Source organism: Nesoenas mayeri (assembly GCF_963082525.1).
Source record: "Nesoenas mayeri genome assembly, chromosome: 6".
NCBI lineage: Eukaryota > Metazoa > Chordata > Aves > Columbiformes > Columbidae > Nesoenas > Nesoenas mayeri.
Window position 1 is genome coordinate 27956469 of NC_137545.1, and position 16063 is coordinate 27972531.

Sequence of the window (16063 nt, forward strand, 5' to 3'; positions counted from 1 at the left end):
CGGAGGAGGGATGGCGGTGAAGTGGGTGAGGGGTGCCCCCCCAGTCAGCAGAGGAAATGAATCCCAAATGTGTATGCGGGGCCAGAGAAGGGCCGGGACACGACACAGCCCCAGTCCAGCCCCCCCAGTACCGCAGCCCCTCTGCCGGAATGGGGAGGGTCCTGGCCGCCCCGGGGGCCACCTCGGCCGGGGTGCCGCTGTGTTTTGTGGGGGTCGGGGGAGGCTTTGCCACCCTCATTCTACCGCCGTCTGGAGGGGCGGTGTGGGGCCGGGGCGGAGCGGGCGGGCGGAGCGAGGGGGCCGGTGGGGGCTCGGCCGGCCGCGGAGCCGCTCCGCGGGCAGCATGACCGGGCTGTGCCTCTCCTGCCTGCTCTGGGTACGGCCCGCAGCGCCTGCACCGTGAGGGTACCGGGGGGCGCCGGGGGGGAGCGGGACAGCAGCGCCATGGGGCCCGGCAGTGGGGTCTCGGAGCGGAGCTGATCTCGAGAGTGGGCGGTGGATGGGGCTGGTTGCGGGGGGAGCGGGGGCGACCAGGACGGAGCGGGTAGCGTTTGCGCTGAGACGGGCGGATTGGGAGCGGGGGAAACCGGAGGTGCTGGGCCGGGACCGGCTCTGGGGGAACCCGGACCGAGCGGAGACCGGCAGGGACGGCCGGACACCGGGACGGGGCTGGGAGGACCGGAACGGGAGCGGGACCGGGAGGAGTCCCGGGGACCGGACAGAGCAAAGTGGGACCCAGCCCGGAAAAGGGGCGGCGGTGCGTACCAGGCTGAGGGGTGCACGAATGTGGGACTGGCTGGGATGGGGACAGGGACACTGGACTGTTGGGGGGGTGTCTGTGGAGGCTGTGTGGGTTTGGGGAGGGTGGGGGTTAATGCCCCACGACATCCTGGCTGGGGGCCACTGCCATTCCCCAGTTCAAGGCTCTGCCACCCCACTGGAGGGAACTGGGCAGACTGGAGGGAATCCAGTTTGCACTGAGTGTTGGGGCTCTGCCCCTACAGCCCATCACCAACTCGAGCTGGGCCCTGGGGCACAGTGGGATGCAAGGCACTGGGTGGGCCTGAGCCCACAGGGCTGGACCCAGGCATCCTAGTGCCCTCCACCCATCCCAGCTTTGCAGCCTCAGGGGAACTGGATGTCCCAGTTTCCCCCCACTGCACCTCTCTGCAGTGCTGGGCAATGAACCCACGCGTCCCAGCTCCTGATTAATCTGGCATCTCTCCTCAGTGCTTCTTCCAGCTCAGGACACCTGAGTCCCCTTCCAGCCTCCTTGGGTCTGTGTGTTGGGGCATCCATGGCCAGGGATGCTAGTGCCCCCTGCCTGACCATGTGCAGCCCTACCCCTGGACATACCACCAGTACCCATGGGTACCCCCAGTGGGTACCCAGGTGACGTCCCCAAGGGGTACCCCAGCCCCCCTACATATCCCCTCAGTTGTTCCCAACTAGGAAGTTAGCTGGGATGCTGCCAGTATGGAGTTGAGATGGGGTTATTTTGTGGGACAGACTGATAGCCCAGCCAGCTGGGTGGCACTGGTTGAACAGGGTGCCTCCCTGGCAGCAGGGAGGTGAGAGTGTAAAGCCAGGCTCTGGTCAGCAGCCCCTGTTATGGGGATGATGTTGGCAATAGGACAAGCAAAGGGGGCTCTGTAGGGTGGGAATGCGGCGGGGGGGCAGTGCCTTCCCTAGCGAACATAATAGCTGTTAATGAAGCAGGCCCATGCTAGTGCGTGGGGCCAGGGCAGGGTGGGGGATACATGCATGGAAGATGCATTGGCATCCTTAGGCATCCCAGCTGGATCTCTGGGAGCGGGGAGCAAGGCCTCTTCCCGGGGCACCCTGCAGCAAAGATGCTGCTTTGCATATGCAAATGAACTCATGGCATCGTTAGACCTTGCTGTCACCCAGCAACTGCAGCGTGGGAGTCCCCCGGCCCTGGGGAGCTTTTCGCACGGCTGCAGGATGGGTGACAACACGACTGTGTGCACATGTGTGTACACATGTATACGTGTCCAGTTGTTTGTGCTCTACTCCCTTGCAGGGTGGCACAAGCCCTGGGGGCTGCCAAGGGACCAGCAAGTGGCCCTGTGGGAGCAGGTGCCCAGGGAAGGGAGGCTTGCAGATGCATGTACGAACCCATGCGAGTGTGCAAAAGATTGCACATGGACTTGCATGTGGGAACATGGACATCTACTCACGTGTCTGCTGCTGCTGTGGCTCGCGGAGATGTGCATAGTTGCACAACTTGCATACTCACAGGTGTGCATATGCATGTAGGGTGGTGACATGCACCATGTGTAGCATGCACAGCACCCTCACAGCTCCAGGACGTTTTGTGTGCACACAGGCACACGTTGCATGTGTGCAACCCTTTTGTCTGTCCATGTGTGCACTGGGGAAAGTGAAGCAGGGAGGTTTAGTGGGGGAGGACCTGGCACCCTGATACTTTGGCACTGTCCCTCTTGGCTCTGGTGTGGTGCTGGAGGAGAGTGTGATACTGGGGTGAGGGGGGGGCTGCCAGGCCTCTGCTTAATCTCATTAGTATTGGCATGAAAAGGTGGATTTACAGGGGGTCATGTCTTCATTGGGCAGTGAGTGGGTGGGCAGGGCTGGTGTACTGCTGGTGGGTGCCCCCGTACCCAAACTGTCGGGTTGGGTTGGGGTATATCCTGGCTGCCGGCTGCTGTGCCAGGTCCGTACCCTCCACGCTCAGCCCCAGTATGTGAGCACTTGCACACACTTGCACGCTCACACCCCAGCACCTGCAGACGTTTGGATCCATCCTGCACCCATACTGGTGGCATTGGCCTGCCCTTGCCGTGGGCAGTGCCAGGCAGGGTGGGCATGGGTGCTCCCACTCGGGGTGGGCAGTGCAGCCCCCATACAGCCCTGTGGGACACCCCAGCACATGCTGCACGCTCAAAACACAGCATGACACAGAGACACCTTCCTGCACAGACGCCCTTCTGGCAGCACCTGTGTGTACCTGGGTGTGCGCATGAGTGTTTGCACATGTATCTGTTTATACACACACACATGCGTGCAAAAATATCTGTGCATGCACACGTTTATATATGTGCATTCACATGTGCTCGTGTGCCTACAAGTTTGCACACTCATACACACATACAAGCGTGTTCACACCCCAGACATGCAGGCACACACACTTGTGCCTGCACATGTTCACAGAAGCGCTTGTGCACAGGTGTGCACGCACAGGGCACAGTTGTATGTGCATACATGTCCGTGCACACACACACACACACGTCTGCGCACACACAGGTGGACACATGTGGGTGTGTCAATGTGTGTGTATGCAGTGTGTACACAAGCGTGTGCACACGCGCAAGCACAACCCTCCGGCCCGCACCGGCAGGGGGCGGCAGAGACTATTTAAAGGGGCCGCGGCAGTGGGCGCATGCAGTGGCTCTCGCACGCCTTGCTCACCACCCCACGGCCACGGCCCTGCCACAGCTGTCACAGTCCCGGATGATGGGGTGTGGGGGTGACACATTTACTCACCTGGGCGAGTGGGTGGAGGATGACTCCATGCTCAGAGGGAAACTGAGGCAGGGCTGGGTGCCCAGCTCTCCATTCCATCTTGTTCGCGCTGACAAAGCTCCATGTGCCCCCAGCCCCAGGACCTGGAGGCTCCCTCAGCACACAGCTTCAAGATGACGAGCTTCAAGAAGGTGAAGGCATGTGGGATCTGCCGGCAGGCCATCACGCGCCAGGGCAGCACCTGCCGAGGTGAGCTGGGGACATGGGCACACGTGCTGGGGATCAGGAGAACAGTGCATGCACTTGCATGGAACTGTGCTTGAGCACTGGTGCTTGTGCGGCAGGCTGCGGGTGATCATGTGTGGCTTTGAAAGGCACTTGTATGTCTCTGAGTGGTGTCAAAGTCTGTGAGTGCCCCATTGCACATGTCTGCATATGTGTGTGCGTGTACCTGCATGTACAGCTGCATGCACAAGGATGTGAAGGTGGGAACATGTGCCTGTGCCAACCTGTGTGCACACACTTGTGTGTGTGCTGGAAGGGGAGCTTGTGGGTGTGCAAGAGCATGTGAGGACGCCTTTGCAGGCAGGAAGGTGGCTGGGAGGTGAGGATGGCATGTGAAGGCACTTCCATGTGTGCATTTGGCCGATTGTCAGCAGGATGTGCATGAAGCAAGCGTGCAACTGTCACCTCACGAGTGTGCACACACGTGCAGATCTGTGTGCACAGGTGGGTACTCATGCCCTCTGCCATGCCCACTGCCCGTGGTGCCTGGTGGGACACAGGCAGTACTGTGGCCCCTTGCACGTGTGCGGTGCTGCTGAGCCCCGTGCGAGGGGTGGTGGGTGGAGACACCGCTGGCTGCGGGAACAATGTGGCTTCCTGCACTGTAGGAAATGGCCTGGGGGAACAGGGCCCGGGGAGCGGCTGGGCCGGGGCCATACTGTGCAAGGACCACTGTGTTCCCTGGGGACAGGACTTGTGGCTTTGTAAGGCTGCCTGGGCAGGTGATGGTGTCCTGTGTAAGTGTATGTCCCCAGCAGTGGCAAACATACACCTACGCCGATGTGTGTGCACGTGCTGTCTTCTGCAGGGGTGCAGGCATGAGTGTGCAACAGCCGCGAATGGGCAGGCAGGGGCACAGGCACTGGTGGCACCCCATGGTGCTCCACTGCATGCTGGTGTACATGCGAGGCCTTGTGAGACGTGTCCGTGCATGGCCTCCCTTCATGCTGTTCATCCCCAGGCACTGGGATCTGCATGTGTGCACCCTCCCCAGCACACTGGTACAGGGGAGGGTCAGCTTATGTGTGTAGGGTGTGTGCCAAGTGCCACATGCATGTGCACATGGTGCTGTGCCATGCTGGTGCCACCCGGTGTCTGTGCATGCAAGTGTGCAAGGTGTGGGCATCCACGTGTGCATGTGCACATCATGGTGATCTGTGCCTGGTGCCAAAGTGCTCCATGTCCCACAGCATGGATTGCCGCTCCCGTCCTGCCCGCCACGTGGGGTGCCTGTGGGCTAACCCCTGGCAATGCCCCCTCCCACTCCCACTGACTCTCTCTCCCTTCTCCCTCCCACAGGCTGCAAGCTCTCCTGCCACACCAAGTGCCAAGCCAAGGTAAGGCTAGCACCCTGAGGTGTGCCTGTCCCTGCCCAGGGGACACTGGGGACTTGGGCTGGGGGGAAATGGCATGGTCTTTGACAGCTGACCCTACCTGATGGGCACCCAGAATGGCTGGTAGCTGTGGACTGGTCCTGGTGGCACCAGTGACACCTCGCTGCCTGACCCCTGATGGCATGTGCCCATCCAGGTACAGGATTGGGGTTTGGGGTGCAGCCCTTCTTGGAGGGCACCGACAGGGCCCTGTCTCTGGGTGCCTGGAGCAGTGTGCCCTTTGCCGGGGTGGGTGCTGTTGCATGTGGGTGCCATGCACTGCGGCTGAGCGCTGCCAGCAGCATCCACGCAGACTGGGCACCTCTCCCGATACCCAGTGCCGCCGGGGGCGGATCTCGCTGGCAGGAGGGAGCAGAGCTGAGGATACCCGGCAGTGATGTCTGTTTCTCCGGCTGCTGTGCCAGTGGAGGGGGACCCTACGGTAACCCAGGTTCTCCAGGGATCTGGAGGTGGGCATGGCGCCTGCTGCTGGGCTCCTGGGGCAGGGGAGGCTGCGTGTTTCTGAATCCCCAGGGAGGCACACGTGCCAGCCGGCTCAGAGGCTGGCATCCCGGGTGGGAAGAGGCATCTCAGGCAGGCAGCTTAGGCTGGGACGTGCTCCTGCTGTGCCCATGCCTGTGCCCATGCCTGGTTGGGCAGGAAGGAAGAGAAAAAGCCCCGGGGGGGTCCTGTGCCGGGGACCAGGCACGCGTTGGGTATCGAAGCATGCCACGGCATGGGGCAGGCACTGGGAGTGGCTGTGGCACCCAGCCCTGGCTGGGGTGTCAGAGGAGGAGGGGGCTGTGGGGACACCCTGGGGACATGCCCAGAACCCCGAGGCCTGAGTGGGAAGGGCAGAGGTAGCTGGGAGGCTTGGTGGGGCTGTGCTATGTGGGGGACCTTGTGCCATTCTAGGACCCTGTGCCACCCTGGGGAATCCTATACCATCTTGGGGACCCTCTGCCAGCCTTGGGACCCAGTGCCATCCTGGGAACCCTCTGCCAAAGGCGCCTGGGGTCTGAGACCAGAAGAGGTGGCTTTACCTTGATGCTGGGGTGCTATGGGGAGAGGCAAGGGGGGCATGGAGTGGGGTGGTGCCCACAGAATGGCAGGCAGCAGCAGGGAGCATCTGCTAGTGGTTTCCAGGCAGGAGAGAGTGCTGGGAAGCATGTTTGTCTGGCTATCTGCCCCATGGGGATTCTCTGATGTCTGATACAAGGTTGTGCACCAAGAGGGGAGTCACACTGTGGTCCCAACATCTGGTAGCCTGTGCACAGAGGAAGCCTGTGGCTTGCTCCCGTGGCTGGCTGCATTTCGTTAGCCTCCATCACCCTTCCCATGCTCGCTGGAAGCTGGAGCCCCCTTGGTGGGGCTGGCTAGCTGAGGGGTGTGCTGCTGGTGGGGGGGTGCGTGCATGGGGCCAGGGCCAGGGGCCTTCTGCAGAGCTCCTTTGGGCCAGCGCCCAGGGAGGGGCTCCTCCGGCCGGGCAAGCGGCCAGCTGACTCACACGCCGGCTTGTTATTGTAGGGTCTCTGGGGAGGGCACATGTGGGGAGGGGGCTTGGCACAGAGTAAAAATGGCCTCTTGTCTACCTGCAGCCCCTCGTGTTTAACCCCTGCATACCCAGGATACTTCAGAGGGAGGAGATGGGCTCACCTCAAAAGCACTGGCAGCTGCCCCCACCAACTTCTCCAGCTGTGGAGATGTTGCCAGGGTTTTCATGTGTCCCCTCTGGTGGCTTCTGGCCCTGGAACCTGTCCCACCCGCTGCTATTGGCAGTGTCTCCTTGGTCCCTGTGTTTACCCCCTTGGGGCCTGCCCCAACCTCTTGTTCTGCCTCCCCAGCTTCCCCCCACAGCACAGCCGGCACCCAGCCAGCTGCCTCCTGGCCCAGTTTGGGGGGAGCCCCCAGTTACAAACCCCAAAGGAACTGGGTGTTGTGGGAGGGTGGGAGAGGGGAGAGATAGGTATGTGGGTAGAGGCTGGTGGGGTGTGAAGAGTTGTACTGGGGGTGATGGGTATGGGGTGCCAGGGAGTATCATGGGTGTGATGGGGATAGGGGAGGACACACTGGGATGTATGTGGGGGGTGCTGAGGAATGCCATGATCCTTTGGAGGTGGTGAGGCAGTGAGCAGGCAGAGCTGTGCCATGGCAGGAAGGACCTGCACCCCAGCAGTGACCTGCACCCCTGCCTGAGAGACAGCAGAGGGACAGCAATGTGACCTGTACCCCTTGGTGGCGCAATGCTGGCAGGGTGCCTGGGGCCTGTGGATGGCTCTGCGGGGGGGCTGGGGCAGCCACATATGCACCAGCTGAGAAGCACGACGCTGTTCCCATGTCCATGTAAGGCCCTTCTCGTGCCCAGCCCCTTTGCTCAGGGATTTTTCCTCGCTTAGCAAACCTCCCTCCCTCCAAAGGGGATGGACAGACGGTCAGACACTGGCATGTATCTAACCCCCCCCAGGCTGCCTCCTCCCTCCCTCCCTGCACTGAAACTGCCTGACCAAAGCAGAGGGGGTGTAGCTTCCTTTGAAAAATGGGGAAACTCAGTAATGGAGCCCTTTCCTGGGGGCAGCCAGGGTTGGGCACATGCATGGAGCGTGGGTGCTGGCAGCCTGGGGTGCAGTGCTTTCCATGGCAGTGATCAGGTGTGTGAGAGTGCATGATGAGCCCTCCTGGCCAGGATGGAAGGATGGAAGATGCTCCTGGCAGCAGGGCTGTGCAGGTACTTCCCAAATCATGGAGCAAGGGAGGTACCGCAGGCATTCCAGTCCCCTGGGATGTGCTCATTCTGACTGGGGCTGGATTTTGCCATGATGCTGCTTGGTGAAGCTGAGAAAACACTGGCGATGATGCTTCTCCTCATGGTGGGAGCTGGCCTGTTGGTAGCTGGTTTGGTTGGGGCACAGGGAGAACTGCACTGTTTGGCTGCCAAATTGGCCGGTGATCGCTGGTGGGTGGTTCTGGGAAGTGGCAGCTGTGTCAGCCCCTGGTCCTGGCAGGGCTACAGCCTGCCCTGCTCACCCTGTGACACACCAAGGCCCACAGGTCCTGGGGGAGTGTGGGTACTGGGCTGTGCTAAGAGAGGAAACAGAGGCATGGCACATAGCATGGGACCGAGGCCCTGGGGGCTGCCTTGTCCGCTGGTGTCTCTCCCTGGGGAGCTGTCAGTGTGTGCTGGAGCCATGTCAGGCTGCTGTGCTGTGTGTGCGAGTATGTGTGTGTCTATACATGTGAACACGTGTGAGTGTGCATGTGTGCGCCCAAACACGAGCGTGTTTGCACAATCATGCACGTGCATGCATGTACGTGATCATGTATGCTCATAGATGAATGCACATGCATGCAAGAACATCCATCTGTGTGCACAGGTGTGCTTGCACGTGGGCGGGTGTCACATGAGTGTGCTCCCAGCTCAGTGCCATCCATCCCTGCTGGCCTCACACCAAGCCCAGCTTGTTTTGTGAGTGCCCCCTGCAATGGCACTCCGGGGGGGGTTGTTTGTCCATCATTAAACCGGTTGCTGGAGTGGGGCCAAAGCTGGGCAGTGAGGTGTGTCCTGGCCAGAGCAATTGCTCCCAGTGCCCATGGCACCAACTGGCTCTTGGTGGTGGGGGGACACAGGGGGACCTGAGCCAGGGCACACGGTGCTGGTGAAGGAGACGTGTCTCCTGGCCTCAGTTGGTGGTTGGAATCCCTGCTGCTTGCAAAACAAGTCAGGGCCAAGAGGGGAAACCAAGACAGAGTGGCTCTTACAGTCAGGCTTGACTTGTGCTGATGGGCACCATGGTGCGGCCGGGGGCTCTCAGCATTGCTGGGGGGCACAGCCAGGTGGTGCATCATGGGCTCTCCGTGGCTGTGCCAGGCTCAGTGGCTGCAAGGAGGGGATATCCCTGTCCCAGCTGTACCAGGCTCATGCTAGGGGACGTGGCTGTCCCATCCTCGATAACCACCCCAGCCACTCTGCCTGTCAGCCTCCTCGCTGTGCAGTGTAGGGGATGACATGCCAGTCGCACGGGGAGCTGCCCATCCCATCCCTGTCCCCGATGCCTCGTTAAAAGCCACCCCCCAGTGCTTTGGGACAGCTAATTAGCAACATCCCTGGTCTCCACAACAGAGCAGGCGGCGGGGGGGCGGAATGCTGCAGGAATGTGTCCTTGGCCCTGGCATGGGCCCAGCCGGGTGTCAGGACAGGGGGCTGTGGGGTCAGCCCTGCCCCCGTGCTATGCCAGGTCATGTTTGTGCAATGGGTCCTGGAGGGGGTTCTGGGTTTTTTCCTCCTGCTTTCCTTTTTCCTCTTCTTTACGTCACTGCCCAAATATTTGGTCTCTCTCAGCTCCAGGGTGGGGGGGCTGGCTCAGCTGCTCAAAGGACCTGGGGCCCTTCTCTGCACCCTCTGGGTGCTGCTGGGCACAGGGAGAGCAGGCAGGGGATTGGGGATGCTGAGATCATCCATGCTCACTGCACTGGTGGGCACTGGCCAGAGCTGGCCTGGGAATTGTCAGCTGAGGTAGTGGGGACCACCAGCCTCCCTTCTCAGGGGCTCCCAGGGCTGGATCCAGCCCCCCAGGGCCCTGCAGTGGTGGGAAGCAGGATCCAGGCTGGACAGAGGCTCCTGTGGGGCATTTCTGCCTCATTTCCCATCGATTTCTTCCCTTCCCAGACCACTTTGCATCCCTCTTGTTTACCCCCCTTGGGACCTGCCCCAGGAAGGGTGCTGGGTTCCCAGGGGCACCCAGTACACTCTGTGGTATGGCACTGGCCCTAGACCAGCCAAAAGGTCTGGCTCAAGAAGGGGCTTTATGGACCCTGTGCTGATGCTTCATCTCCTCCCTGCATGCTTTTACCTCTGGAGATTACCCCCACCTCCCCCCGCCCCAGTGCCTGATCCCCAGGTCCCCCTTTTTCTGCTGGGATCTGCGGTGGTGATGCTAAAGGGTGCTTGGTTTGGATTGTGAAGGAGCTGGTTCATGTAGGGGGTGATTTCTACAGAGGTGATGGGGGGACCCTGCAGGGTGCAGGGGCCACCAGAGCCACTTGGCTGACTGACAGACCTGCTCTTGATTTTGGCCCTGATGCCTCTGAGAGATATTTGGTGGCTGGAGTTCAGGGACATTGTCAGGACTTCTCTGGTCATGTCCTGTGTAGAGAACATATCATCTCCCTGAGGGACAGCTCCCATCACCTCTCCAGGGGCGGGGACATGTTGTCAATGCCCTTTGCTCACCCACTCACTCCCATCCCACTCGGCCACTGATACTATTCCATCTGGTCCCAGCGATTTCGCTGCTGTTGTTTCCCAGGGTCTGGGAGCCATCCCATGGTCACCTCCCAAAGAGCTGGGGCTGAGGGAGTCTCTGTGGGGATCTGTAATGGAGCTGAGCTGGGGTCCATGCCTGGCTTCCTGGGCACAGGGTGTTTATTGTCTCTCCATCCTGGCCGCAGCACTCCCCTCTTTTTAGGATGTCTGCTTTTTGGGGGCTGTGGTGCTGTTTTGGGGTGCCAGTGGCTGTTTTTTGGGGCAGGGTGAGGAGGTGCCCCCTGCGGGTGTCTGGGCTCCGATGCTTTGTCCTCGGCAGCAGGAAGGGTCTCTTGGTGCTCCTGTCCTATGCACCATCCAGCTGCCCGGGAAACTAAGGCACAGAGGGGCTGGGCAGGATCTGCTGGAGTGGGATTGCACTCACAGGGGTGATGCATCTTCTGAGAGTCTTGCAGGAGGGCAGAGGGAGAGCCACTTGCTGCTGCACCCTACCCAGTGACATTCTTGGGGGTGGTGAGACAGGAGGGGTCCCTGGGGTCCTGCCCCGTGCTGGCAGAGCCAGCCTCAGCCTTTTGGCTGGACCTGCGGCATGAGGATGGAAACGCAAACAGGAACGGGGAGGCGTTGGGTGAGAAAATGTCAACAGCACCGGGCCAGGTGCCTGGCTCGCTGCCTCCTGGGCTGGTTTGTTGCTCTATGGGGCACTGTTGGGTGGGCTCCCCCCTGCCCCACACTGCTGGGGGTTCCCCTTTTGCTCTTGGGTCTTCCCAGCACTGCATACTTGTTCATGCATCAGGGCCAGGGCTGGACTGCTCCCAGGGGTGGCTGGGGAGACCAGGGCTCCATCCATCATCACACAGACCCCCTAGGAGGAAGGGAGATGGGAAGAAAGCAAGGGGGTTGCTGGCTGCACCCCGGGTTTGGGAGAGGCGAGCAGGGACTAGTGTGCCTCTGCATGCCATGGGACAACTGGGGCTTTTCCAGCATTTCGGCTTTGCTTTATAACTGGAAGTGGGGGGAGGGCTGGTAAATCTTCGTATCTCCCCAACACCAGGGGTGTGGGGCATCCAAGGACCATTAATTGAGCACCCCGTCCTGTGTGTGGCACAGGGGGACCAAGTTGTTCCAGGGGGTGCCAGGCAGAAAGGGCCCCAAGGAGGGCCCCACATTCCTGTCCCTGCCCCCCCCCCCCCCCTTCCCGCCAAGGGCATGGGGACACTGGTGGCGTCACGCGGGGCGATAAGGCCCCGACCCTGCTGCGCCCCGCCGCCTGTTGTGGCCCCTCAGTACAGGGTGCAAGGCACTTTGCAGACGTGGTGGCAGTGCGGGGCGGGGGGGTATTTTTTGGTGGGGTCTGCGTGCTTGCCAGCACCCCTTGCCCAGGGCTGGCTGCCCGAGCCGGGCTCCCGGTTGCCTTTAAGGGCGTTTTTGGGGGAGGCGAGGGGAGCGGAGCGGGGCTGGACTTGGAGCGCGCCGTGCAGCTGGGGAGAGAGGGAAGAGGAGAAGAAAGAGGGAGAAGGAGCGAGAGAAGGGAGGGGAGCGGTGGAAAAAGCCGCCCGGGACCCCCTTCCTCCCCAGGGCCGGGGCCGGCACCCCCGGGGTCCCCAGCTCCCGGACGCCCCGGGGGTGCGGAGGGGAGAGGGCGGCCGACGGGACCCCCCTGCGCCGCTCCATCGCCGGGGTCCCGCTTGCGGGGAGCGAAACCCTTCGGTTCTCCCCCTCCTTCCCTCCCCTCCCTCCTCCCTCCCTCCTTCCTTCCTTCCTTCCTTCTCCAGGCTTGGCCCGGGGAGGGAGGGGGGCTCTGCCTGCAGTTTGCTTTCACGCCTGCCCGCCTGGGCGACGCCGGGCTCACGCCTGCCCCCCCCGGCCCCTCCGGCCGCCCCCCGGCCGCCCCCGCGCCCCCCGGGCCAGGTGAGGCTGCGGTGCCGTCCCTTTCGGATGTAGGCAGGCGAGACCCCGGATGGATTTCGGGAGCGTCATGAACCAGGTACGGGTGGACGGCGAGGGCACGGGGGTCCTCAGCCCCCCCGGGGGGAGAGATGCTGCAGGAGATGGCATCTCTTCAGGGGGCGGGGGCCACGCGTAACATCCGAGCGGTGATGGGGTAGTGCGTGGTTGGGGGCGTGCTGCCCCCCTGTGTTGGAGGGTCCCCAGTTGTCGGTCCCCGGAGGGGGTCTTGGGGTGCGGGGCGGCTTGCAGGGGGCAGTGCCGTGCTCGCAGGGAGCAGGATTTGGGGAGGGAGTGAGGGCTGGTTTGCTGCCGCCTGGGAGCTGTGAGCGGCTCGGGGGGCCGTGTCCCCCGTGCTCACCTCCCCACCTCTCCGGGGCGGCGACCGGCAGGGAGCCCCGGACGGGGACACACAGACGCTGGGGTTTGCGTCCCCTCCGGAGTGCGTACGGACCTGTCCCTGGGGACCGATGGCAGGGCGGGAAAGCGGGGTCCTCCCCCAGCACTCCGCTCCCACCCCGCGGCCAGGTGGGCGCTGCCGGGCGGGTGCCTGTCACCCCAGAGTGGGGGACACGGCAGGGGCAGCTCCTGCGCCGGGACACCCTGGCAGCCTACGGGTTAACCCCTCCTCCCTGGTCCCGCCGTGGCACCGTCGATGGTTAAACACCGGGTTAATGAGTGGCGAGGAGCCCGGCAGCCCCAGCGAGTGCCAGCCCCCACAGGGCAGGGACCCCCGGCCCCTCGGCCGCCGCCGGGCACGCAGAGGGTTAAATCCGGCAGGGCAGGTCCCGGCGCAGATGTTTTTGGGCTGTGCTCCTGGGAGAGGAAACGGCTGAGAGAGGCATCAGCCTTCTTGGTTTTAAGGGGAAAACAAGAAAAAAAAAAGAGAACTGTTCTGTTCTCGGGGCACTCGCGGCTGATGTTACTCCACACTGAGGTCAGCCCCCAGTGCGGGACCGGTGACCCTGCTCTGGGCGTTGGGGAGTGGCTGGCAGGGACAGGGAGGTGATGCTGGCTGTGCCCACTGGGTCCTCATGAAGGGTGCTGGATTGGCATCTGCTGCATGATGAATTTGGGGGTGCTGGGGGACACCTAAATAGGCACCTTGTGTCCCTACAGTGTGGTAGCATTGGGAGCTGTGTGCGTTCTGCCTGGAGCCCAAAGCCATCCCTAAGGGTGGCATCCCCTGGGAAGTTGGGTCAGGAGAAAACAAGCCCCCAGCCTGTGCTCTGTCTAATGAAGACTCTGTTAGCGATCCTGCTGGCCCCTGTTTCAGGAAGGGCAGGGCTGGTGCTGCTCCTTGAGGCTGCTGCTCCCTGCCACCCCCCGGGCAGAGAGCTGTGCCTTGGGACTGTGCCCCTCCCTGCCCTGCCAACCCCCCCCCCCCCCCCTTCTGGGGTCCTGAGCTGAGGGGTCCATTTGCACCCTAGCTTTTTCGGGGCGGCTGCCAGAGCAGAGCTGTGCCCTGCCTTGCGCCACTCTCCTGCTTGCTTTGCCATGGTCACATGTCTGGCCTCATGCAGTCCATCCCTAGGACATCCAGTCACCATGCCAGCAGCCCCTGATCAGCACCAGAGGCACCCGAATAAGTGCTGGGGTGCAGGGAGGAGAGTGGCCCCATGGCACAGTCCCGAGGCAGGGGCGAGTGGCTCTGTCCCTGTTTCCCCCTTCTGTTCCCACACCCCTTCAACCCCATAGATGGGGGAAGCCGTTTTTAGGGGTACTGCTCAGCAGTTCAGTTTTACTGCAGTGTCTTTAGCTGTGTCCGTGGGACCAGGACACAGCGCTGACCCCGGTTTCCATCTGCTCAAGACTTTCCCCCATGGAGGGAACCCTCAGGCTGGGTGCTGGGGGGCACAGACCTCCTGGGGCAGCCAGGGCTTATTTTAGCACCTTGACCACCCTTTGAGATGGATTCTGGCTCCACAGAGGTATATGGGTGCCCCATGGGGCAGCCCAAAGCCTGCCCTGGGATCTCTATGCCTAGGGATGGGGCTTGCCTAATGTTCCACCGTCATGGCAGAGGGGATCTGTGAGGCGGGACCCCACACAGGGCTCACTATGGGGCACAGATAGCCAGCCTGCCTGCTTATGGGCCTGTGTGCTGGGCAGTCCCACGGGAGTACCTGTGCTCATGTCAGAACCCATTTGTTGACCAGTCCCATGTGAGAATCCATTCACGGAGCAGTCCTGTGTTGGAATCCCTGCTCTGGCCAATCCTGTGTGAGAATCACTGCTATGACCAATCCCTTGTCAGAATCCATGGATTGACCAATGCTGTGTGACAGTTTATGCATGATTAATCCCACTTGAGAATCCATGTGTTGACCGATCCCAGGTGATAATCCATCCACTGACCAATCCCATATAAGCACTTGTGCACGAAGCAGTCCCAGTGAAGCTCTGTGGCAGAGTGTATTCCACGGTGACTCTGCTCCTGGCTGATCCCTGGTGCAGGAGCTGCTTCCTAGCCAATCCTTGTGGTCGGTTTGGGGCTGGGAGGTTGAAGAGGGGCTGAGGGGACCTCCCTGCCCTTCCTTTGGGCAGGCTGGATGTAGAGGGCAGTGACCCCACGCTCTCCCTTGGGGCAGGCTGGTTGTGGGCTCTTCGTGGGACTGGGGTGAGGGGTGTCCCTGTGGTGGGGTGGCAGCCCATGTGTGTGGGTGCTGGCAGCAGGTCATGGCTGGGGCTGTGGGGTCCGTGCCAGGCAGGCACTGGCCCATGGGGCTGGATCCAGACCCGCTGCCTGCAGATGTTGCCTTTTTAGGCACTGGAACACAGCATGTCCCTGCCTGTGGGCAGCCCTGTGCCGAGCCAGCACCCGCTGGCAGAGCAGGGCCAGTTCTTCTCCTGGGCATGAGGAGGCACCTCTGACTGCTCCAGACCCTAAAACCCCCCTTTTTCCCCCCGAAACAGGCTCAGGGCCACTGCCTTCTCCCTCTTCCCTCAGTTGTCACTTGGCAAACCGGGGGCTGATTGCTTATATCCCCTCGAGCCGGGACCTGCCCTTATTTGGGTTGAAACCAGGGCTATTTTGGTGCTGCTGCCTCCTTCACAACCCTTTGGACTTTCCTTGTGTGTTGCCTTCTCCATCCTGTCTTTCTGTACTGGGTCTGCTGGCCTGGCCAGCTGTGGGCTGATGGGGGCTGTCCTCTCCTGGCCATGCTATGGGTCCTGGGGTGCATTGGGGTGCTGGTGGTGCTCCCTGTGGAGGTCCCTGGGTCCACAGTGGGGTGGAGTGGCTGGTGTCCTCTGTGGTATCTTAGCCCTGACCTGCAGGGCTGGGTGCACTGGCTGACCTCTGTCCTGGCCCTGCTGCCGCCTTCCTGTTGGGGATGGGCCATGAGGTGGCTCCCCAAGGACATACCAGGAGACAGACGGAGGGGATGGGGTCTGTCCCAGTTTGGAGGACATCCCTGGCATGGTGGTGGCTCTTTGCTGTGCTATACCCCCTCTGGGTACCACCAGCATCTCTTGGGCAAAGCAGGGGCAGGGCAGCCTGATGGCTTCTGCCCTAGCATGGGTGCTGCTGGGCATCCTGGGACAGAGGTGACAGCACAGTGACAGTCCCTCGTCCAGCTGTGGGGCGGGACGGGGATGCTTGGAGGAGAGCCTGGGAGCGGTGAGACCTCCATGCCCCGGCATCAGCCTGGCCTGACTCACCACGAGCTGCCGGCCAAGCTGCTCCCCAGCC

The 16063-nt window shown here is 62.0% G+C and overlaps 1 protein-coding gene across 3 annotated transcripts in view; it reads left to right on the forward strand.

The window, feature by feature from the left end:
- Positions 1-343: 343 nt before the first annotated feature.
- The window catches only part of TNS1 (tensin 1), a gene marked incomplete at both ends in the record, with an annotated part of 61649 nt that continues 45929 nt past the window's right edge, over positions 344-16063 (forward strand). For 2 of the 3 annotated variants that reach the window (XM_080347015.1, XM_080347014.1), the window contains one exon: positions 12383-12409. In XM_080347015.1, coding sequence (XP_080203141.1) covers positions 12383-12409 — 27 coding nt within the window. Of the gene's footprint in view, positions 377-3638; positions 3754-5088; positions 5127-12382; positions 12410-16063 lie in introns of those variants that run through there. The other variant, XM_080347016.1, reaches the window with a different exon arrangement.